At 58.2% G+C, this 23,081-nt stretch overlaps 4 protein-coding genes across 10 annotated transcripts; 3 read left to right on the plus strand and 1 right to left on the minus strand.

The window, feature by feature from the left end:
* Positions 1-3,998: 3,998 nt before the first annotated feature.
* Positions 3,999-5,352, plus strand: LOC311627884 (interferon-induced transmembrane protein 3-like). Its single transcript, XM_084894607.1, has 2 exons — positions 3,999-4,418; positions 5,022-5,352. The coding sequence occupies exons 1-2, from the start codon at positions 4,233-4,235 to the stop codon at positions 5,211-5,213; spliced, it is 378 nt and encodes a 125-aa protein (XP_084750733.1). The 5' UTR covers positions 3,999-4,232; the 3' UTR covers positions 5,214-5,352.
* Positions 5,353-7,434: 2,082 nt separating this feature from the next.
* Positions 7,435-9,086, minus strand: LOC311627886 (interferon-induced transmembrane protein 1-like). Its single transcript, XM_084894609.1, has 2 exons — positions 8,635-9,086; positions 7,435-7,716 (listed from the first exon to the last, which is right to left on the minus strand). Exons 1-2 carry the CDS (start codon positions 8,818-8,820, stop codon positions 7,552-7,554), a joined length of 351 nt encoding a protein of 116 aa, XP_084750735.1. The 5' UTR covers positions 8,821-9,086; the 3' UTR covers positions 7,435-7,551.
* An 8,742-nt stretch (positions 9,087-17,828) lies between these two features.
* Positions 17,829-20,191, plus strand: LOC311627882 (interferon-induced transmembrane protein 1-like). 7 transcript variants are annotated; one of them, XM_084894599.1, is made up of 4 exons: positions 17,829-18,082; positions 18,422-18,580; positions 19,024-19,274; positions 19,867-20,191. In XM_084894599.1, the coding sequence occupies exons 2-4, from the start codon at positions 18,478-18,480 to the stop codon at positions 20,053-20,055; spliced, it is 543 nt and encodes a 180-aa protein (XP_084750725.1). In that variant the 5' UTR covers positions 17,829-18,082; positions 18,422-18,477; the 3' UTR covers positions 20,056-20,191. The 7 variants fall into 7 exon arrangements, with proteins under 7 accessions (XP_084750725.1, XP_084750728.1, XP_084750727.1 ...); XM_084894602.1 differs by having other exon boundaries at positions 17,830-18,082; positions 18,422-18,530; XM_084894601.1 differs by having other exon boundaries at positions 17,830-18,082; positions 18,488-18,580.
* Positions 20,192-21,716: 1,525 nt separating this feature from the next.
* On the plus strand, positions 21,717-23,051 carry IFITM5 (interferon induced transmembrane protein 5). The gene is made up of 2 exons (XM_084894612.1): positions 21,717-22,282; positions 22,680-23,051. The coding sequence occupies exons 1-2, from the start codon at positions 22,091-22,093 to the stop codon at positions 22,890-22,892; spliced, it is 405 nt and encodes a 134-aa protein (XP_084750738.1). The 5' UTR covers positions 21,717-22,090; the 3' UTR covers positions 22,893-23,051.
* Positions 23,052-23,081: the final 30 nt, after the last annotated feature.

Raw genomic sequence — 23,081 nt, forward strand, 5'->3', positions numbered from 1 at the left:
CTCTCTCTATCTCTCTCCATCTATCCATCTCCTTCATCTGTCTGTTTCTCTGTCTCAGTTTCTCTCCATCCATCTCTGTCTCTGTGTGTGTCCAGCTTTTCCACTTCTGAGCATACACCCAAAGGGACTGAAAGCAGCCCTCGCTGGTGTGGCTAAGTGCTAGAGCACTGGCCTGGGGACTAAAGGGTCCTGGGTTCGATTCTGGTCTGGGGCACATGCGGGGGGGGGGGGGGGGGGGCGCGGTTTTGCAGGCTTGGTCCCCTAGGCAGCTGATCAAGGATTCTCTCTCATCATTGGTATTCCTAGTGCTCTCTTTCTTTTCCTCTCTAAAATCAATAAAAATATATTTTTAAAAAAGATTCAATAAACGTATTATCCGGTGAGAATGCAAATAAATAAATATAAATAAATAAAACCCACCAGGACTGCCTTGAGAGTGCTCATTGCAGTGCAAAGGGTGGGGGGTGAGGAGGGCGGGGAGGTAGGGGTGAGGGGTGGGGGGCTGAGGGGCGCACCAAGACCCAGTGAGCAGAATCACCCATTTCCAGCGGGCGGGCAGAAAGTGGACACCAGTGTCCGGGGGTGCTGGGCAGCGGAAGGGCTGTGTGCACACGGCTCACGGCCAGGAGGGGGCAGCAGAGGAACCCCGTTTGCAAGAGGAAGAACAAGATGTCAGGCCCAGTGATCAAAGGCTGAGGACCAGCCCTGAATGGTGTGACTCAGTGGATAGAGCGTGGGCCTGCGGACTAAAGGGTCCCAGGTTGGATTCCGGTCAAGGGCATGTACCTTGGTTGCGAGCACAACCCCAGTAGGGGGTGTGCAGGAGGCAGCTGGTTGATGTTTCTGATCGGCGTTTCTGGCTCTCTATCTCTCTCTCTTCCTCCTATAAAAAAATCAAAAAAAAAAAAAAAAAAAATATATATATATATATATATATTTTTTTTTTTTTTTAAACAAAACAAAACAAAACAAGAGGCGAGGACCTGGCGGCGGGAAGACAGTGCGGGCTGCGCAGGGAACACTCCATAACCATCGAGCAGACAGAGAGCCCAGCCCACACTCGGACCCCTGACCGCCAGGACACTGACTTGAGGCGAAGGTGCGCCCCACCCTGGGAGAGCGGGGACTTTCCGTCCATGGTTCCTGGGCGTTCCGGGAGGGTGGGCGTCTACCGCATATACAACTTTTACAGCTTTTACCGCAGGGAAGCAGGAAATGGTGCGGGCGCTGACCCACCCTCCCAGAGGCTCTCCAGCTGCACCAGAGGCTCAGAGGCGCTGGCAAAAAATGTAATAATAAAATTTCAATTTATTGTTAAAAAATAATAAATTCATGCCCTGACCAGTTTGGCTCAGTGGATAGAGTCTCGGCCTGCGGACTGAAGGGTCCCAGGTTCAATCCCAGTCAAGGGCATGTACCTTGGATGCAGGCACATCCCCAGTGGGGGGCGTGCAGGAGGCAGCTGATCGATGTTTCTAACTTTCTATCCCTCTCCCTTCCTCTCTGTAAAAAAACAATTAAAATCGCCAAAACCGGTTTGGCTCAATGGATAGAGCATCAGCTTGGGGACTGAAGGGTCCTGGGTTCGATTCCGGTCAAGGGCATATACCTTGGTTGTGGGCACATCTCTGGTGGGGGATGTGCAGGAGGCAGCTGGTCAATGTATCTCTCTCATCGATGTTTCTATCTCTCTCCCTTCCTCTCTGTACAAAATCATAAAATATATTTTTTAAAATAATAAAATTTAAAAAATTAAAATCTATTTTTAGCCAAAACCGGTTTGGCTAAGTGAATAGAGTGTCGGCTTGCGAACCGAAGGGTCCCAGGTTTGATTCCTGTCAAGGGCATGTACATTGGTTGCAGGCACATCCCTGGTGGGGGATGTGCAGGAGGCAGCTGGTCAACGTATCTCTCTCATCGATGTTTCTAGCTCTCTATCTCTCCCCCTTTCTCTCTGTGAAAAATCAATAAAATATGTTTAAAAAATAATAATAATCAATGCATGATCTTAAAGTAGGAAAGAATTTCTAAGAAAGACACAAAAAGAACTAACAATTCAAGGGAAATACTGACCATTTCAAATATATGACACTGTCTTTGTTGTGTTTGTTTGTTTTTTTAATTTTATTTAATTTTAAATTTTATTTAAATTTTATTGATTTCAGAGAGAAAGAGAGAGAGAAACATCAACAATGAGAGAGAATCATGATCGGCTGCCTCCTGCATGCCCCCCACTGGGGATGGAGCACACATCCCAGGCATGTGCCCTTGACCAGAATGGAACCTTGGACCCTTCAGTCCACAGACTGAGGCTCTATCCACTGAGCCACACTGTCCATGGAGCACAGGCCGTGGCTGTGGGAGGAGACCATCCAGACGATGGCGGGTCCCTGTGGAAGGTAAAGGCGCCAAGGAGCACACCCTCCTCTCCCACGGGGTTCTGATGGGACAAGTGTCTGTGTGAGCTCAGGGGAGGGAAGAACCCCGCGTTGAGTCCAGATGGAGGTCTGGGGGTGGGAGGAGAGGGGACCCTTGGCTGTGGTGGCCCCTGTGTACCTGGAAACTGGGGTGGGGCCGTTTGATGAAAAAGTGCAGCCCTAATCCCCAAAGCCTGCTCCCCACATCCTCAGCAGACCCTGTTTCCTTTTAAAAAATGAAATGTTGCCCTGGCTCAGTGGATAGAGCATCGGCCTGTGAACCAAAGGGTCCTGGGTTCGATTCCGGTCAAGGGCACTTACCTCGGCTGCTGGCTCCTCCCGGGCCACAGCCCAGGAGGGGCAAATGCAGGAGGCAACCAATCAATGTGTCTCTCTCACATGGATGTTTCTCTCTGTCTCTCCCCTTCCCTTCCACTGGGGAAATATCCTCAGGTAAGGAGAAGGAGGAGGAGGAGGAGGATGAGGAGAAGGAGGAGGAAGAGGAGGAGGAAAGACAGACAGAAAAAAAATATTTTCGCCCGGCTGGTGTGGCTCAATGGTTGTGTACTGACCCAAGAGACTGCTGGTTTGACTCCCAGTCAGGGCAGAAGCCCAGGTTGCCGGCTCAGTCTCCAGCGGGAGGCGTGCAAGAGGCAACTGGATGTCTCTCTCTCTTTCTTCCTCTCCCTTCCTTCTCTAAAAATCAACAAAACATATTTTTAAAATCACATGAAATCTTTGGAGTTCTCAGGAAAACTTGAAAATGGCCATCGCAGACACGTAGATGGCGCTCCCGGCTCGCTGAGCCACGTGGCCGGCCGGAGGAGACGCTCCAGGTCAGAGGACACCGCAGACGGGGATGGGGCCTGGGACCCTGGGGCTCCCATGTCCTCAGTGCAACAAGGTTTTGTACACATGGGGACAGAACCACACATGTCAGACTGTGGTTCTAGAACCCTGGGGATGGACAGCTGTCACCGTGCAAGAGAAACATAGACCAGCCGCCTCCTGCATGCCCCCAACCAAGGTACTTGCCCTAGACCAGAATCGAACCTGGGACCCTTGAATCTGCAGGCCGACGCTCTATCCACTGAGCCAAACCACTTAGGGCTCACTCACACTTTCAGAGAGGAAGGGAGAGGGAGAGAGAGTTAGAAACATTGATGAGAGAGAAACATCGATCAACTGCCTCCTGCACACCCCCTCCTGGGGATGTGCCTGCAACCAAGGTACATGCCCCTGACCGGAATCGAACGTGTGATCCTTCAGTCCGCAGGCCGATGCTCTATCCACTGAGCCAAACCGGTCAGGGCTCAAGCACTTTCTTAAATCTGACACTGGGTGTGTGTGTGTGTGTGTGTGTGTGTGTGTGTGTGTGTGTAACCCAGGGCACAGATTCTGTGGCTCCCAGGTGGGGCGACACAGCTGCTGAGAGGTGCGCTGGGGACAAGCTTTGTCCGGTAAGAACTTAAATGCAGAGTAAGACAAAGAGTCAATGCCTCCAATATCAGATTACTTATTGTCCCAGGCCTGTTCCCCAGCAAGGCCACACCCCAAGGCCTCCTGGAAGGCCGCTAGAAGGACCTAGAGCACAGCAATGCTGTGACTCAGCCCCGAGAACAGCACCCTAAAGGTTTATGGGACACTCCCTCATTGCTCGGACACGCCTCCTCACCGGCCCATTACCGCCTATAAAGACGGGGAAGCAGGCACCTCCTGAGCGGCCCCAGCAGCGGCACCCACACGGCTCCCGTCTCTGTCCCAGGACGCGTCCACCTTCTTCACCCGGGACCCCACCCGCTCCCCAAACCCGAGATGTTCAAGGAGCAGCACGAGGTGACCAACCTGGGGGCTCCCCAGCACTCGGGGCCCGTGATGTCCACCGTGGTCCACGTCCCGACCGACACGGTGGTGCCCGACCACATCGTGTGGTCCCTGTTCAACACCCTCTTCTTCAACTACTGCTGCCTGGGCTTCGTGGCGTTCGCCTACTCCGTGAAGGTGGGTGTGTGTGTCCGGGGGTAGGGGGGAGGGTTCCCCGGAAAGAGTGTGAGCCCACCCTCCCCCCAGGTATGCTGCCCCGACGGCCTTGGGATGGGGAGCCCTCGTGAGCGCTTTCTGTGCGGATGTGCTTGGGGGAGACGGGGTGGGGGTGGGGGTCAGGCAGCAGCTCATCCAGTGACAGTCCTGGTGTGGGGGGGCCTGCGTGGAGGGTCGCCACCTGTCCCCACCCCTGGAGCTCTCCTTTCAACCCAAGTACAGGGCTCCGCCCTCCACACCTGCCCCTCAGGCCTCGGTCTGGTCCAGAAAAAGGCAAAGTCCTCAAAGATGCAGAGCCCTGGGGGGCAGGGGGGGCGGTGAGCGGCCAGCAAAGGGGCCAGGACTGGGGGAGAGGAGCCCTGAGGTTCTGGGGAGGCTGAGCGGCTGTGAGGAGGCCCCCCTGGCCTGGCCTGCTCAGGCTCCAGGGAACAGGGAGGGGTTCCTGACCTGGCTGAGGGCAGGTGGAGGCTGGTCTGGGCTGGAGCAGCCAGGGGTGGGCCTGAGTCACAGCGCCTGGTTGTGCCCAGGGCCCCTCCAGACCCCTCACCATCTCTTCTCCCCCAGTCTAGGGATCGGAAGATGGTGGGAGACGTGATTGGGGCGCAGAGCTTTGCGTCCACCGCCAGGTGCCTCAACATCGCGACCCTGGCCCTGGGCATCCTGATGACCATCGGACTCATCATTCTCGTGTCCCTTGTGCTCCCGCTATACACTCAGGCGCTGGCGCAGGGCATGGGGAACCGCAGGGGCTACTAGTCACTGCCACGCAGGTGCCACTGCGTCCTCCCCACCCTCACCCCCGCCGGCCCCGCCGGAGCACCCACCCCTTCCTTCATCCTGCACCTGTTCACACACCTGTCAGCAGCTGAGCTCAATAAAGTGCACCTGTTCGTGACCATGCTGGCATTCCCTGGGCCAGGGCACTGCCCGGTCCCCAGCCCGCCCCTGAGACAGCCCCCCTTGCGGCTCGGAGGGGTCCTGGCACTTTCTCAGATGTCCCTGGTTTCTGGCCTCCAGCTGGGAGCAGCGGCTGGACCAGGGGCCTAGGAGGGGTCCCCTCCTCCCCAGCGTCTGACCCTGACCCAAGGGGCACTGGGCCAGACCAGCCTTGGCCCCAGGACAAGCCTTGCTGACTCCGAGCGGCTGGGAGCAGCGGTGCTGGGTGAGGGCGGCCGGCCGGTTCTCTGGAGGCCGCGGCGTCTGCACGTGGGGGCAGGGGTGCAGCCCAGGCCCCAGCCCCTCCTGAGCGGCCCTCCAGCTGTCCCTGCTCCTCTGCAGGGGGCAGGGTTAGGGGCAGCCAGTGGCCCTGGAGGGACAGGGGACTCAGCCTCGATGGACAGAAACCCTGAGAGGAAGCACCAATCGTCCCACCAAACCTCCTGGGCCTGCTGGCTGGAGCTGCCAGTGCCAGGCGGGGGCTTTGACCTGAGCCTTTGCCAGGGCCTGGATGCCCGTGGGCTGGAGCCGTCCTCACCTCGACCCCAGGCCGTGCACAGGCGCCTGGAGAGGCTGGGGGCTGGGGGCTAGGGGCTGGTGTCAGGGAGGTGACCCCCTGCAGGAGCTTTGCCCTTGGGCCCGGCCGCCTGGGCTCCAGCTGCGGGAAGGTGGGCCTGCGGGCTCTGGTCTGTGGGCAGCAGCTGTTCCCGCTGGTTCTCTGGTCAGACCCGCTGTGACCACCCTGCAGCACCTAATCCTGGGCCAGCGGCTGTGCTTTGTCTGGGGGGAAGGATGCGTCTCAGGAGGGTGCCCCCCGCCCCGGGGTCCCCCGTCAGAGCAGGAGGGCTGAGGCCCAGGGAGGATGGTCCTGCAGGGGGGAGGCTGGCGGACCCCCCTCCGGGTGGAGGAAGGCTTCGCTTCTCCAGGGACAGGGGACCCCGGCCTCCGCGCCCAGGGCCGGGGGAGAGCCCCGCGGGCAGCGGGCAGAAGGGCGTTGCGAGCTGGAGGGAAGCCGCCCGAGAGGTTGGGACTTGGGACTGACGCGCCGCCTGTGGGGGACGCCCCGGTGCGGCCGGCAGAGCCCGTGGCCTGGACCCTGGGAGAACGGGCAGGCAGCGGCAGGCCCCGGTGCAGCGGGCCGTGGTCGCGGGGACAAGACCCTGAGATGCGGGAGGTCCGACCGCGGAACAACCGCTCCCGCCAGGAGGGGGCGCCCCACACGTGGTGGGCGTGGCTTTGTGCGGTGGGCGTGGCTTGACCGGTGGGCGCGGAGGGGCGTGGGCGGGGTCGGGAATTTGCTTGACCACATTGGCGGGAGTGACGGGGCGGACGGGGCGGGGCTAATGGATGGGGCGGGCCCGCCAGCCTCCCCGCTGCAGGGCGGTCCCCCGTGGGCCTGACGCCCATCCTGCTCCGAGGGGGACCCCTGGGGACAGGGCGTCCTGGGGAGGTCCTGTGGCTCCTCCTGGGGACACCACCCCGCAGGCCGCCTCCTGGCGTCAGGGCGCTGCTGTTGGGGCAGAGAAGGGGGCGCGGGTGAGGGGTGGGAGGACCCAGCTGTCCGGTGCCCAGGAGCAAGGGGCAGGCGTGGCCGGCCGCACTCCCCCGGCTCCGCCCCGCTGGCTGCAGGAGGGTCCGCCCTGAGGCACCCTGAGCGCCTGCCCCTGGGGAACCTTGACAGAACGAGGTACGGGGCTCACTCCCGGGTCAGGGCCCAGCTTCCCCTTCCGCCTGAAGAGCAGCGATCACCTGGGCTCTCTCCACCGGCGGCCTGAGATGATGGGGACCTTGGGGCCAGGGGTGTTCTGGTCCAGGGCTCCTGTTCCCCAAATGAACTTGTCCTGGGTCAGGGCTCATCCCTCTGGGAAGGAAGGACACTCCCCCCCCCCCCAAAGCCTTTCTCTTGTGTTACCCCCAGCTTGGGGCCAGGTGCAGGTAAGGTGCAGCTGCCCTGAGCCCACTTCACCCCAGGGCAGCGGGCAGGGGGGCAGGAGGGGATGGGCTCAGTCTCAGGGGCTCTCCCAGGTGAAAACACAGCCTTGTCACACACATGTGCTTTATTGAACTCCATCGCAGACACATGTGCGTTGACACAGCCGGGAGCACACGACAGTCTCGGCTCCAGGCAGGTACCAGTGGCCTCTGTAACTTTAAGACATCAGTATTGCCGGGAAATGCTCGAAGTAGATGCAAAGATGTAGAAAAGGAGGAAACTGACCAACGCAAGGAAGGCAAGGATCAGCGTACAGATGTTGAGGCACTTGGCAGTGGAGGCAAACCTCTGGGCCCCAACCATGTCTCCCACCATCTTCCGGTCCCTAGACTGGGGGAGAAGAGATGGTGAGAGGTCTGGAGGGGTGCGGGATCCCTTACCACGACCCGCGTGGTTCAGGGCCCACTCAGAGTCCGGTTTCTGGAGAAGGTCGCACACTAAAATGAAGAGGCTAGAAAATAGTTAATTTGGGAACATGGGGGCTAGGTGGGAGTCCACCTCTCGGGGAGGACTACATGCTCTGGCCTTTTGCCATTCCTTTTATTGAGATTCTGAGACAAAGACATCTCTTAGGTGGGAAATTCCAACAACAGGAAATCCACAAGAATTTACATATGATCAACAAATTCAAGTTGCCTCAACTACTACTATCTCAACTAGAAGATGAGTTAAATAGCTCCGCCCATTCAGAGCCATCGAGGTTGGCCAGCTCTTTTTACATTTTGAGGTTGGCCAGCTCTTTTTACATTTTACTACCAGCGAACAATGTTTGGTTTCGGTTAGCCAGCCCTTTTTACCTTTTACCACTACAGTGACTCAACCTTGACAATGAGTTAATAGCTCAGACCATTCAGAGCCACCATCAAGGTTGGCCAGCTCCCTTTACATATTATTACCAGTGACAATGTTGGGTTTGGTTCAGCAGAGGGGCCCTGAGGACAGCCAGGTGCTGTGACTCAGGCCCGCCCCACCCCTGGCTGCTCCCCACCCAGACCAGCCTCCACCTGCCCTCAGCCAGGTCAGAGACCCCTCCTGTTCCCTGGAGCCTCAGCAGGCCAGGCCAGGCCAGGCCAGGGGGGCCTCCTCACAGCTAACCCTAACCCTAATCCTCACCGTCAGCCTCACCGTGACCTGCACACACACATAGGTGCTCATACACCTGTGGTCCCCTGACCCCAAGGCCGTCGGGGCAGCAGACCCAGGGGGGCTCGCACACACTCTCCGGGGAGACCCCATGCACACACCCACCTTCACGGAGTAGGCGAACGCCACGAAGCCCAGGCAGAAGGAGTTGAGGAAGAGGGTGCTGAACAGGGACCAGACGACGTGGTCACGCACCACGGTGTCGGTCGGGACATCGACCACGGTGTACATCACGGGCCCTGAGTGCTGGGGAGCCCCCATGAAGGCCAGCTCGTGTTCCCCCTTGGTCATTTCCGTCTTTGGGGAGCGGGTGGGGTCCCGGGTGAAGAAGGTGGACTTGTCCTGAGGCAGAGACGGGAGCCCTGTGGGTGCCGCTGCTGGGGCGCTCAGGCCCCTCCCTCGGGGGTGAGGGCAGTTGTGATTTCTCAGAAGCGTCGGTTTCCTGCGTTTTCAACATTGGTGATGTGGCCAAAAGACCTAGGAGGATGAAAGACACCCATGACGTCAGGTGGCATCAGAACAAATTCAGCCGAAACCGGTTTGGCTCAGTGGATAGAGCGTCGGCCTGCGGACTGAAAGGATTCCGGTCAAGGGCATGTACCTTGGTTGCGGGCACATCCCCAGTAAGGGGGTGTGCAGGAGGCAACTGATCAATGATTCTCTCTCATCGATGTTTCTAACTCTCTATCCCTCTCTCTTCCTCTCTGTGAAAAAATCAATAAAATATATTTTAAAAAAAAAAAAAAAAGAACAAATTGGGAGGAAATCCGACCATCTTCCTTGAGTCTCCTGTCTGTCACTCACCCCAGGCCCTGTGGTCCCCTGATCCCGCCCTCCAGCCCAGCGTGAGCCCCGCCCGCAGCCCACCCTCACTTGGCACAGGCCTCTCCTCCGAAGCACAGGCTGTGGGTGGGGTGGGTGCCTCCTGTTTGGGCCTGGGCCCAGCAGCCCCGATTGCCTGTCCCAGGGGCCCCGCAGGCCCGCTGTGGCGGGGGCGGGGAGCGGGGGGCGGGGCCGCGAACACGACGTTGGCGCTGGATCTGGAGGAGGCGGCTGGGTGGGAGAGGGAGGATGCCGGGCCTTGGGCAGCAGCCTCCAGGTGCCCCGCCCTCCTCCCTCCCCCCTGCCCCCATCACTTTGCCGAGGTGCGGAGGGTTACAGGCAGGGTGTGAGGTGGCGGTGGACCCCGGTCTTGGGGCCGGCGGTCGGGTGCGGAGGAGCAGGACACCACTCTGACTAAAGGGTCAAGTTGTGCCGGTCGCCATCCACAGGCCTCACCTGAGTGGAGGCGGGTGTGAGTGCCCATGGCACAGGCCTGGCCTGGCCCTCAGGATCCCTGGCCTTCCCCCTGTCAGCCCAGCGGGTCAAGCCTGCAGACCAGCCCTAACCAGTTTGACTCAGTGGATAGAACGTTGGCCTGTGGACTGAAGGATCCCAGGTTCGATTCCGGTCAGGGGCATGTACCTTGGTTGTGGGCACATACCCAGTAGGGGGTGTGCAGGAGGCAGCTGATGGATGTTTCTCCCTCATCGGTGTTTCAAACTCTCTATCCCTTCCTCTCTGTAAAAAAAAAAAAAAAATCAATAAAATACATACATATATTTTTTAAAAGGCTGCAGACCAGCCTCCCGGGGCCCCTCGTCTCCCCATGGCCCAGAGGTCTGGCGTCCATGCTGGGCCTCAGCTTCCAAGTTCTGGGCCTGAGAGCGCCTCCCCCAGGCCCCTCCGGTGCCAGCTGTGGCCGTTCCCATGGGAAACGGTCCTATTGAAAGAGCGGGTGTGGCCCTGGGCTCCCCTGGACCCGCTGACCCAGCGGAGCCAACGTGCACTGGCCGTCCGGGCGTGGAGGGAGCCCTGCCTGGCGCCTGGTCTGGAGAGAGGGCAGGGGGTTGGGATGCACCTGCTACAGTCCTGATGGCTGCACAGGCCAGTGCAGAAGGGGATGGGGGGCCAGCCTGGGCCCCTGGCCGCGGGGCGCAGCTCAGCGGGTGCCCTGCCCCGGCTGATGAAGGGGGCGGGAGCACAGTGGCGTGTGGTGAGGCAGAGGCCGGGACCTGCTGGGATAGCGATTCCTTCCCATGTGTGGAATGACGCCAGGTTATCATCCTCCACCACGTTTGTGACCCGTCAGCCTTCTTGTTCTTCTTTTTTAAAAGAATACATTTTATTGATTTTTACAGAGAGGAAGGGAGAGGGATAGAGAGTTAGAAACATCGATGAGAGAGAAACATCGATGAGTTAGAAACATCGACCAGCTGCCTCCTGCACACCCCCTACTGGGGATGTGCCCGCAACCAAGGTACATGCCCTTGACCGGAATCGAACCTGGGACCTTTCAGTCCCCAGACCAACGCTCTATCCACTGAGCCACACCGGTCAGGGTCAGCCTTCTTTCCTCAAACAATATTTCTGTCCCTCAACTCTCGCCCGTCCTCTCCGGACACATTCATGCTGTGCCCGAGGCTGAGTTAGCTTCCCTTTGCCTTCTTTTCCTTGTGCCCCACAGGCCCCACAGGCTCTCTCTCTCTCCCTCTCTCTCTCTCTCTCTCTCTCTCTCCTAAGCCCCCGGAGGGACGTGCTCATGGTTTTGGTCCTTTCCCCATCACCCTGTGTTGATGACTCTGTGTTTGTGTTGGCACATCCATTGGGCTCTGTCCCCCCCTCCCCCCACACTTTATCTAGTTTGTTGGACGTGGTTGACTCTGCTTCTTCAGACTATCCGGGAGGAGACTTCGTCTTTTTCTAGTAAACGCCGGGTGTAGGCTTCCTCAGACACAACTCCAGCTGACCGTGCTTCCCCCCCACTGCTCCCCCCACCTCCCACCCCTCCCCCCGCGGGTTGCCCACAGCTTCCTGTTTTCTGTCCCGTTTCTCACAGCCCCTGGGGGGAACGGGCTTTGGAAACAATAAACCTCGGCCGTGGGACCGGCCCGCCCCCCAGAGGCACTGCCACCGCCCTGCCTCTTAGGTAACTGACGGCTTTGTCCTGCGTGGCATCAGGTGACCGTGTCGAAATCTGTGGTGAACTAATGTTTGGACACAGATTACTTAAACGACTGAAACCTTACGGTTAGCCCCACTCTTTTTATGGGGGGGGCTCAGGGGGCATGTCGAGGCGCGCCCGCAGCACAGAGGCGGCTGCTGAGAAGCCGGAGCCTCCTGCCCCAGGAGCGGGGACACGGCCCGGCCCCACGTTCCTGAGCTGAGCCCCTCCCCACGCGTGTGGCCGCTCTGGGAGGAATTGACAGGACACACCGCTAGCCGCTCAGAAAGGTGCGTTTCGGTGGCATTTACTGCTCTCTCCATGTTGTGCAACCACCGCTGTCCTAGAGTCAACTTTTCTCCCCCAGAAAGCACCCAGAGCCATTAGGCAATCACCCCCACTTCCCTGTCCCCCTGCCCGGGTCGCCACCCAGCTCTGTCTCCATGGAAGTGCCTCTTCTGGGTGGAGCCTGTGAAAGGGGTCATACCTTGGATGACCTTGAGTCTGTCTTCTTTTTCTTTCTTTTCTTTTTTTTATTAATATATTTTATTGTGGTTTTTTTGTTGTTGTTGTTTGTTTGTGTGTTTTTTTTTATAGAGAGGAAGGGAGAGGGATAGAGAGCTAGAAACAACCATGAGAGAGAAACATCGATCAGCTGCCTCCTGCACACCAACAGCTGGGGATGTGCCTTCAACCAAGGTACATGCCCTTGACCGGAATCGAACCCGGGACCTTTCAGCCCGCAGGCCAACGCTCTATCCACTGAGCCACACCGGTTAGGGTTCTTCTTTTTCTTTGTAAAACGCTTTTGCGGGCCACCCACGGGCTAGCTCATCAGGACTTTGTCCCTTTTAGGGCTGAGGAACACCCTCCGTGTGTGTGCCAGAGGGTGAGGCTTTTGGTCTCTCACCCATTGCCAGGCACCGGGCTGTCGCCACGTCGGGGCCAGCTGCTGCCATGACCACAGTGCCCGAGTCGGTCCAGACATGCTTACTTATCCCCCCCCCCCCCCCCCCCCGCACACACACACACCTGGGTGAGAGTTGCTGGGTCGCGTGGTTGCTTTGTTTGGAGGCGGGCGGCTGCCCCATTTCACATCCCACCAGCCCTGTGGGGGGTTGGTTTCTCTCTCTTTCCGCACAAACACTTGTTATTCCCTGGCACTTTGGTGAGGTCCATCCGAATGGCAGGGTCATATTGTCAATTAGAAGGCGCCTTCATTGATAAGCCAAATGCGTTTGGAGTCCTGTCCATTTTGCTAGCGCTAGCGGGCCAGAGGAAACCTTACTTCTCAATTCTGGGGTCCAATATGGTGGAAATCTCCCTTATTTATACATGGAGTGGCCAGATGATGATCTCTGAATGCATAATCATCTGGCCACTCAGTGTATATCCTATATAATAAAAGGCTAATATGCAAATGGTCCCCTCGACCAGGAGTTCGACCAGCAGGCAGGCTGGCCAACCACATATATCCCATTCCCCCTGGCCAGGCTGGCCAGACCCCACCCATGCACAAATTTGTGCACCGGACCTCTCCTATAAATATAGATAGATAGATAGATATAGATATATACACTGAGTGGCCAGATTATTATGCATTCAGAGATCATCATAATCTGGCCACTCAGTGTATGTTTTTCAGCTCTTTGTTTTCCAAATTTGAAATGAGACTTGCGGACCTTCTGAGAAAAAGTCCCCTGTGCTGGGACAGGCCATGACACCAGATCTCAAGGCCTGGCCTGGCACCAGCACTGACAATCTGTCTGGGTACAGTTTATGGCTTCTCTGGAATGGGAGCAGTCTTACTTTTCCCTATTATTTAAGCAAGAAAATGTTTACAGAAGCCAGAATAGCACGGTTAAATTTTAAACAGCAGTTCTTATCCAAGATGGAGGTTACTATGCTTTTCAGTAGCTCCTTGTGGTTTGACCTGCATTTCTTAGTAATCATAATGGTGAATATCTTTTCAGATGCTTGTTGGTCATTTGTACGTCTTCCTTTTTAAAAATGTATTTTTTTTCTCTCATTGATTTCAGAGAGAGGAAGGGAGAGGGAGAGAGAGACAGAAACATTGGTGATCAGCAATCTTCTTGGAAAATGTGATTCAGGTCTTTTGCCCTTAAAAATTGTCATCATTTTTGTTGTTTGTGTGTGTGTTTGTTTGTTTTTTTCTAATTCTTATCTGAGAATATTTCCCCTCATTGGTTTTAGAGAGAGTAGAAAGGAGGGAGGGAAAGAGAAGGAGAGAGAGAGGGAGAGAAACATCGACTGGTTGCCTACGAACCTGCCAGCCAGGTGTGGGGGTACATGCCCTTGACTGGGAACCAAATCAGTGACCCTTTGGTGTGTGGACTGACACTCTACCACTGAGCCACACCGGCCAGGGCTGCTGTAGCTTTTCAAAGCCCCACGTGGACTCCTGATCCAGGGTGCATGTGCCCTTGACCAGAATTGAACCCGGGACCTTCAGTCCGCAGGCCGACTCTCTATCCACTGAGCCAAACCAGCTAGCGCTGCACTGCATATTTTAAAAGTTGCTAAAACAGTAGATTTTGTTGTTGTTAAAACTCACCCGAGGATATTTTTTTCCTGTTGATGTGAGAGAGACGCATAGATGGGTTGCCTCCCGCACACGCCCTGACCCAGGGCCTGGGATGGAGCCTGCAACCGAGGTGTGTACCCTTGACCTGAACGGAGCCTGCATTGCTTCAATGCCTGGGCTAATGCTCCAACTGCTGAGAAAACTGCCCGGGCCGGCAGTAGGTCTTGAAAGCCAGCATCACAGAAAAAAAGAACACCTGTTTGTAGCCATGTATGGTGATCCGCACACATCTGCCCTGACCCTCTCCCCATTAGCCAGCTGCTATTATTTTTTTAAAGGTATTATTTTATCATTATTTTTTTAATCCTCACCTGAGGATATTTTTCATTGATTTTTAGAGAGAGGGAGAGACAGAGAGAAACATCGATGTGAGAGAAGCACTTTGATTGGTTGCATCCTGCACTGCCCCCCCCCCCCCCACCAGGTCCCGGACCAGGGAGGAGCCTGTAGCCCAGGTACATGCCCTCGACCAGAATGGAACCTGGGGACCCCTCGATCTGCAAACTGATGCTCTATCCACTGAGCCACACAGGCTAGGAGGAGCCAGCTGCTATGACTGAATAGAAGGACAAAGATTTCATGGGGAAGGAGGCAAAAGGAACAGGGTATTATGGAGACAGGACTTTCGGACCGGAACCCGGATTCTTTGTCTGCCGGAATGAATAATGAATCCACGGACAGAGAGTGGTATAGCAAAGGTGGAGATTTATTGAAGAACAAAGACAGACTCCCACAGGGGGAGAGGGAAAGAGTCCCACAGAACGGACTCCCCGTGGGGAGGGGGAAAGGGTCCCGTTGAGTTCCCCTTCCCTATGGCTTATAAAGGCTGCAGATCCTGGTGCCTGATATCCCCTCTGATTGGTCACTTTTCCCTTAGGCTGGTTACTATAGTAACTCAGGGGCTGAAGGTCTAACCAGGGGTCCTCAAACTTTTTAAAGTGGGGGCCAGATCACGGTCCCTCAGAGAGCTGGAGGGCCGGACTATATGAACTACTAATTCCTACTGTAACACCTCGGCTGCGCTCACTGCCCAAAAAACCTGGCGGGCCGGATCAGACTCCTCTGCGGCCGCATGTGGCCTGCGGGGGGCCGTAGTTTGAAGACCCCTGCCTCACAGGCACGTGTGAGGTCTCCCCATCCCCCTCCCCTCCTTATTGTTTTCCTGTCCCTTTGGGCTTTCTTCTTCTGAATGGAGGGCTTCCTTCCCTTTATTTTGTAAACATAGACCTTCTGCTGCTCCCAGCTCCCCCATTCTATGGAAACACACCAGCTGTGGCTCTGCAGCCCTGTGCTCCTCCACCTGTGCTCCTCCACCGTCCCCTAATTTCCAAAATTTCCAAAATTCCCTAAACCTGTCCTATCTCACCCCTTACATTGCTGTTTCGTTATGGTTGCAGATTACAGGCGATGAGGGCTGGGGGCGGCACAGGGCAGGAGCCTCTGGGTCTCCAACCAGTGTGTGCGTCTGTCTTCCCAGGATGGCGGGCAGCTCTGGGATACGGAGAACGGACTGCATTTCGAGTTAACTCCCCGGTTCCCGGGACACGACTCCTTTCTTCAGAACAAAACCATCAGGCCGTACAGAGCAGGATGGGTATTTCTCATAACCACAGCTGGTCCCCCTCTACTCTGCCTCCCTCCAGCCCTGGTAAGTCCTTAGGCCGTACGCCTGAGGAGGACACAGTGCCCTATGTCAATTAGCTTGATTTAAAAACAGAAAGAGCCCTGGCTAGTTTGGCTCAGTGGATAGACATAGGCCTGAGGATTGAGAGGTCCCAGGTTCGATTTCAGTCAAGGGCATGTACCTTGGTTGCGGGCACATCCCCAGTGAGGAGTGTGCAGGAGACAGCTGATTGATGTTTCTCTCTCATCGATGCTTCTAACTCTTTATCCCTCTCCAATTTAAAAAAAATATATATTTTATTGATTTTTTCACAGAGAGGAAGGGAGAGGGATAGAGAGCCAGAAACATGGATGAGAGAGAATCATCGACCAGCTGCCTCCTGCACTCCCCCCACTGGGGATGTGCCTACAACCAAGGTACATGCCCTTGACCGAATCGAACCCGGGACCCCTTAGTCCGCAGGCCGATGCTCTATCCACTGAGCCACACCGGTTTGGGCTCCCTCTCCGATTTTTAAAAAAATATATTTAAAAAAAAAATAAAAACAGAAAGGAATGGAAATAAAGAGAAATTTCCCAGCCCGGCTGGTGTGGCTCAGTGGATGAGCGTCAACCCATGAGCCCAGAGGTTCATAGGTTGAAGCTCAATCACTGAGTCACGCTGGCTGAGCTCTAAGGTCCTTTTATTGTCCAGGCAATATTTGCACGACATACCATTGGGACTGAAGAAACCTGAATGACATGGGGTAGCCTATTGGTGAAGCACGGGAAGGGCAGGGAAGGTGTACACACCTGTCACCAATAAAACAGTGGCTCTCTGGTCTGGCCAGAGAGACTAAGAGGGAGCGAAAGGGAATGCCATTGCCCTAGCTCCGTGGTGGGCAAACTGCGGCTCCCAAGCCACATGCAGCTCTTTGGCCCTTTGAGTGTGGCTCTTCCACAAAATACCACGGCCTGGGCGAGTCTATTTTGAAGAAGGGGCGTTAGAAGAAGTTTAAGTTTAAAAAAATGTGGCTCTCCAAAGGAATTTCAATTGTTGTGCTGTTGATATTAGGCTCTGTTGACTAATGAGTTTGCCGACCACTGCCTTGGCTGGTGTGGCTCAGTGGATAGAGCGCCGGCCTGCAGACTGAAGGGTCCCAGGTTCAATTCTGGCCAAGGGCACATGCCCAGGTTGTGGGCTTGATCCCCAGTGGGGGACGTGCAGGAGGCAGCGAATCAATAATTCACTCTCATCCTTGATGTTTCTCTCTTTCCTGTTCCCTTCCTCTCTGAAATCAATAAAGAAATATTAAAAAAAAAAAGAAAAGAAAAGAAAAGAAAGGAAGTGCCATTGATGAAAGTTAAATCAAATGGTCAGATTTTAAACTTACTCAAATTAAACTCATTGCTTGCTAAAGCTGGTTAAAAATTTCAAAAACGTTTATGCTTCCTATTGTATTATAAAGATACAAACTTTGAGAAAAGGCTAGAAAAGTTTGAATTTCATAAAATGAAAGATGTGCTCCATGAAACATTAACCACAAGTTTTCTTTGCATTTATATTGTGGACGGCGGGGGCCACGTGCTGACCTGACAGCTCAGGGGAGGCCCGCGTGGCGGTCTTGCAAACCCAGACCTAAAGCAACCACACAGGACGGTCTGAAATGAAGCTTGAACTGGAAGCAGTTGTGGTGGGCAGTCACCTCCTAGGCCGGTGTCTTCCCTGACAAGGTCACCCTTCACCTTAACTGACCCCGCCGGCCTTTTTGCATCTAGGATAACACACCCTTGAAATGTCTGGGTGACTTGTAACTCCCCTTTTTCTGGAGCCCCTGGGCCACAACCAAATGTGGGGGGTGCCAGGACTGAGACCACAGATTCCTTCATTATCATGCTAATTGTCCCTGCACCCACCTAAGTATGTGTAACAGTAATAAGGGAAAAAAATACAATATTGAATAAGTATGAAAGTGTGGAATTGAAGTGTGATATCTGAAAGTATGCAATGGCATGTAAACAAACCGATAAGCACCCTTGGGTGGCCTGTGAGTAGAAAATAGATAAAGTGACCTGTACCCCGTATGTCAGACCGGATAGCAGGGCTCCTGGGACCCGCCCATAAGACACACTGAGGACACCTCTGAGCACTGAAGACACATACAAAGAGCAAGCTCCACAGGAGATCAGCGACGCTCCCACTGCTCCTCCACAGAGGGTCCCTCTCCACTCCCCCTGCCTGCACCCCAAAGCTCTGCCCGAGCCGCGAGCCCCGAACGTCCTCCGTGAGCTGTGTGTGTCTGTCTGCGGATCCCCGGGCGGCTGCCGAGGTCTGGAACCCACAGGACTCTGGTGCATAAACCGTGAGTGATCCGTGCATTGCACGTCTGTCTCCTGTGTGATTTATGCTCGGTGGATTATTGATGAAGTACCTCGGGTCATATGTGTCAGATTTGACACGTGGCCCTCGCCGTCCACAATGGAGCACATCTTTCATTTTATGAAATTCAAACTTTTCTAGCCTTTTCTCAAAGTTTGTATCTTATAGGAAGCATAAACGTTTTTGAAATTTTTAGACCCCCTGTGCATGCGTCCCCTGTGGAATTATGGGGACAGCATGTGTCCATCGTTTTAGTTTGTATCCAACCGCAGGGTCTCCCCCGCCTCCCCCCGGCCCCCTTTGCTTTCTCCCTCCTCTCCAGTCTGTCGCCAATGAATTTCGTGTTACCCACCGCCCTCTCTCCTTTGACTGCCATGTATGAAGACAGGTGTGACCCGCCATTCTCCGGAGCATCATCTCAATTCGTCCTGGCATGTGTTTGACAGTTTGGCTCCAATAAACTCACACAAATTCTTTGCAGGTTTCAATGTTTTGGTTTTTGTGTTGTTGGTTTTTGTTTTTTTTTGTTTTTGTTTTTTTTAACATTAACTCAGGGGAAGGCTTAACCAATAAAAAAGAAGTGGAATCAGCACAGAGCTTCCTCGGCGGGTGGAGTGTGGGGTCTGTGTGAGGGGGAGGGGGGCTCCCAGGGGGGGGAGTGGCGGCTCCAGGCTGGGAAACACCCCCGGCCCAGAGCAGCCTCCAGGAGAGGCCAAGACAAGACCAGGCTTGCGTGCCAGGACGGCACCTCCCAGGGTCCCAGCATAGCCTGACCTCCTAGCGACCAGCCAAATCACCAAATCACCGATTTACAAAATGCCCAGAAATGGATGTTTCTGAGAAATCACAACGCCCCCCCCCCCGGAGGGAGGGGCCTGGGCGGCCCCAGCAGCGGCACCCACACGGCTCCCGTCTCTGTCTCAGGACGCGTCCACCTGCTTCACCTGGGACCCCACCCGCTCCCCAAACCGGAGATGACCAAGAAGGGGCCCGAGGTCAACATGGAGGCTCCCCAGGGCGAGAAGCCAACCGGGAGGACAGTGATCAATATCCTCGGCGGTGACACCGCCACCACCGAGACCGTGGTGCCCGACCACATCATCTGTTCCCTGTTCAACAGCCTCTTCTTCAACCCCTGCTGCCTGGGCTTCCTGGCGTTCGCCTACTCTGTGAAGGTGGGTGTGCGCCGGGCGGGGGGGGGGGGGGGGAGTGGGGAGGGGGAGGGAGGCTTCCGGAAAGCTGTGCAAGCCTTGGGATGGGGAGCCCTCGTGAGCGCTTTCTGTGCGGATGTGCTGGGGTCAGCCTGGGGTCAGGCCACGGCTCATCCAGTGAGAGTCCTGGTGTGTGTGTGGGGGGGGCCTGCGTGGAGGGTCACCACCTGTCCCCACCCCTGGAGCTCTCCTTTCAACCCAAGTACAGGGCTCCGCCCTCCACACCTGCCCCTCAGGCCTCGGTCTGGTCCAGAAAAAGGCAAAGTCCTCAAAGATGCGGAGTCCTGGGGGGCAGGGGGAGGGGGCGCGGTGAGTGGCCAGCAAAGCGGCCAGGACTGGGGGACAGGAGCCCTGAGGTTCTGGGGAGGCTGAGCGGCTGTGAGGAGGCCCCCCTGGCCTGGCCTGCTCAGGCTCCAGGGAACAGGGAGGGGTCCCTGACCTGGCTGAGGGCAGGTGGAGGCTGGTCTGGGCTGGAGCAGCCAGGGGTGGGCCTGAGTCACAGCGCCTGGCTGTGCCCAGGGCCCCTCCAGACCCCTCACCATCTCTTCTCTCCCAGTCTAGGGACCGGAGGATGGTGGGAGACGTGACCGGGGCGCAGAGCTATGCGAACATCGCCAACTGCCTCAACATCTGGGCCACGATCCTGGGCATCCTGATTACCGTCGGGCTCATCATTCTCCTGAATCGGTACCCAGATCTCTTCAATGTGAAGATGTGGGCCCAGCAGAGTGGCGGGGCCGACTAGTCACTGCCAAACAGGTGCCGCCGCGTCCCCACCCTCACCCCCGCCGGCCCCGCCGGGGCACCCACCCCTTCCTTCATCCTGCACCTGTTCACACACCTGTCAGCAGCTGAGCTCAATAAAGTGCACCTGTTCGTGACCATGCTGGCATTCCCTGGGCCAGGCCACTGCCCGGTCCCCAGCCCGCCCCTGAGACAGCCCCCTTGCGGCTCGGAGGGGTCCTGGCACTTTCTCAGATGTCCCTGGTTTCTGGCCTCCAGCTGGGAGCAGCGGCTGGACCAGGGGCCTAGGAGGGGTCCCCTCCTCCCCAGCGTCTGACCCTGACCCAAGGGGCACTGGGCCAGACCAGCCCTGGCCCCAGGACAAGCCTCGCTGACTCCGAGCGGCTGGGAGCAGCGGTGCTGGGTGAGGGCGGCCGGCCGGTTCTCTGGAGGCCGCGGTGTCTGCACGTGGGGGCAGCGGTGCAGCCCAGGCCCCAGCCCCTCCTGAGCGGCCCTCCAGCTGTCCCTGCTCCTCTGCAGGGGGCAGGGTTAGGGGCAGCCAGTGGCCCTGGAGGGACAGAAACCCGGAGAGGAAGCACCGATCCTCCCACCAAACCGCCTGGGCCTGCTGGCTCTGGTTTGTGGTTCTCCCATCAGTCCGCAGCCAGAGGGAGGGACCCCACACCCGCTGTGACCACCTGCAGCTCCTAATCTTGGCCCAGCAGCTGTGCTTTGTCTGGGGGGGTGGGGATGCCTGGCCGGAGGTGCCCCGCCCCGGGGTCCCCCGTCAGAGCAGGAGGGGCTGAGGTCCAGGGAAGATGGTCCAGCAGGGGGGAGGCGGGCGGGACGGTGCCCCAAGGCTGGACTCTGAAGGAGGGCGACGGGGCAGGGCCTGCACTCAGTTCTGGGAGGAGCGTTGTGGCTTCTGCTCCTCCCCCTTCTCCCCCAACTCCCCCTCCTGAGGGCTTCCCTGGCGCTGGCCCCGCCCCACCAGGGCCGCAGGAGCCTTTGATGGCTGGGCTGCACCCAGGGCACTCCACCCCTGCAGCCACAGCACCCCCACCCCCACAGCACCCCCACCGGTAGCACCCCCACCCCCACAGACCCCCACCCCGCAGCCACAACACCCCCACCCCCGCAGACCCCTATCCCCACAGCACCTCCACCCCCAGAGCCCCACAGACCCCCACCCCTGCAGCCACAGCACCCCCACCCCCGCAGACCCCTATCCCCACAGCACCTCCACCCCCAGAGCCCCACAGACCCCCACCCCTGCAGCCACAGCACCCCCACCCCGCAGCCACAGCACCCCCACCCCACAGCTCCCCCACCCCACAGCTCCCCCACCCTGCAGACAGACCCCCACCCCACAGCCACAGCACCCCCACCCCGCAGCCACAGCACCCCCACCCCCACAGACCCCCACCCTACAGCTACAGACCCTCACCCCCACAGCTCCCCCACCCCACAGCCACAGCACCCCCACCCCCACAGACCCCCACCCCGCAGACACAGACCCCCACCCCCACAGACCCCCACCCCGCAGACACAGACCCCCACCCCACAGCCACAGCACCCCCACCCCCACAGACCCCCACCCCACAGCCACAGCACCCCCACCCTACAGCTACAGACCCTCACCCCCACAGCTCCCCCACCCCACAGCCACAGCACCCCCACCCCCACCCTCCGCAGCTGGCCCCGCGGGTTATCCGCGCACAGGCCGCAGGGGGCCCTCGGGGCGCGGGGCGCACTGTGCCCATCCCCGGGCGGGTTCGGGGGGAGAGAGGGGGCGGCCAGGCGGGCTCCGCGGGGTGGGGGGCGGGCGGGCTGCCATTCGCCGGTATATTTGGCGGCGGCGGTGGCGGGGGGAGGGGAGGCGGTCTGGCGGGGCGGCAGGGCGGGGTGGGGGGCGGCCGGGCAGGGCGGGCTCCGGAGGGGCGGGCGGCCGGGCTGCCATTCGCCGGTATATTTGGCGGCCGGGCCGGGCTGGGCGGCGGGTATAAGGGCCTGCGCCCCCCGGAGCGGCCGCGGAGGAGGCGACGGCGCTGGAGCCCATGGACACCGCGTATCCCCGCGAGGAGCCCCGCGCCCCGACACCCCGCAAGGCCGACGGCGCCGCGCACACGGCGGTGGCGCTGGGGGCGCCGGGGTCCCCGCCGCGGGACCACCTCCTCTGGTCGCTGTTCAGCACCCTCTACCTGAACCTGTGCTGCCTGGGCTTCCTGGCGCTGGCCTACTCCGTCAAGGTGGGCGCGTGGGTGCTCCTAGAGGAGGGGCGCCCCCACTGAGGGTGCTCCTGAGAGGGAGGGGTGTCCTCAGGGGCGTCTGGTGGGGCTTTTCAGACGCTGGGGTTCTCATGAGCAACCCCCCAGCGGACTCCCCACCGAGGGCCCTTGGGTCCCTTGCAGTCCCACCCCAGGCTGCACCCCGCCCCAGCCTCTGCCGCAGGGCCCAAGCCCTGAGTCCAGTTTGGGCCCTGAAGGGAGCGGGTGCGGCCCATGGCCAGGTCCCCTCAGCCACACGCCTCCATCCAGATTCCCGGTCCCCGCGGCCCTCCGAGGCGGGGCCGGGGCTGCCTGGGGTGGCGGACACAGGCCCCCCAGGCCCAGCGCCCGTCGTGACCTGGCCCCGCGCTGTCCGCAGGCCCGGGACCAGAAGGTGGCGGGGGACCTGGTGGAGGCCCGGCGTCTGGCCTCCAAGGCCAAGTGCTACAACATCCTGGCCGCCATGTGGGCCCTGGTGCCGCCCCTGCTGCTGCTGGCGCTCGTGGTGACCGGGGCACTGCACCTGTCGCGGCTGGCCAAGGACTCCGCCGCCTTCTTCAGCACCAAGTTCGACGACTCGGACTACGACTGACAGGCTGGCCCTGTCCCTGTCCTGCCGGGGGCTGGACCCTGACCTCCCGGAACCCCACTGCATGAGATCCAGCCCCGCCTCCAGGCTGGGCTCCTAATGCTGACCCTGAAGACCCCCCGTTTGGACCCCAAGGCCTCACCCTAACCGGGACCGTCGCTGCTCCCCTAACCCCTGCCCCAGCCAGACCCT

The sequence above is a fragment of the Pipistrellus hanaki genome (assembly GCF_964339955.1).
Source record: "Pipistrellus hanaki genome assembly, chromosome: 9".
Lineage (NCBI taxonomy): Eukaryota > Metazoa > Chordata > Mammalia > Chiroptera > Vespertilionidae > Pipistrellus > Pipistrellus hanaki.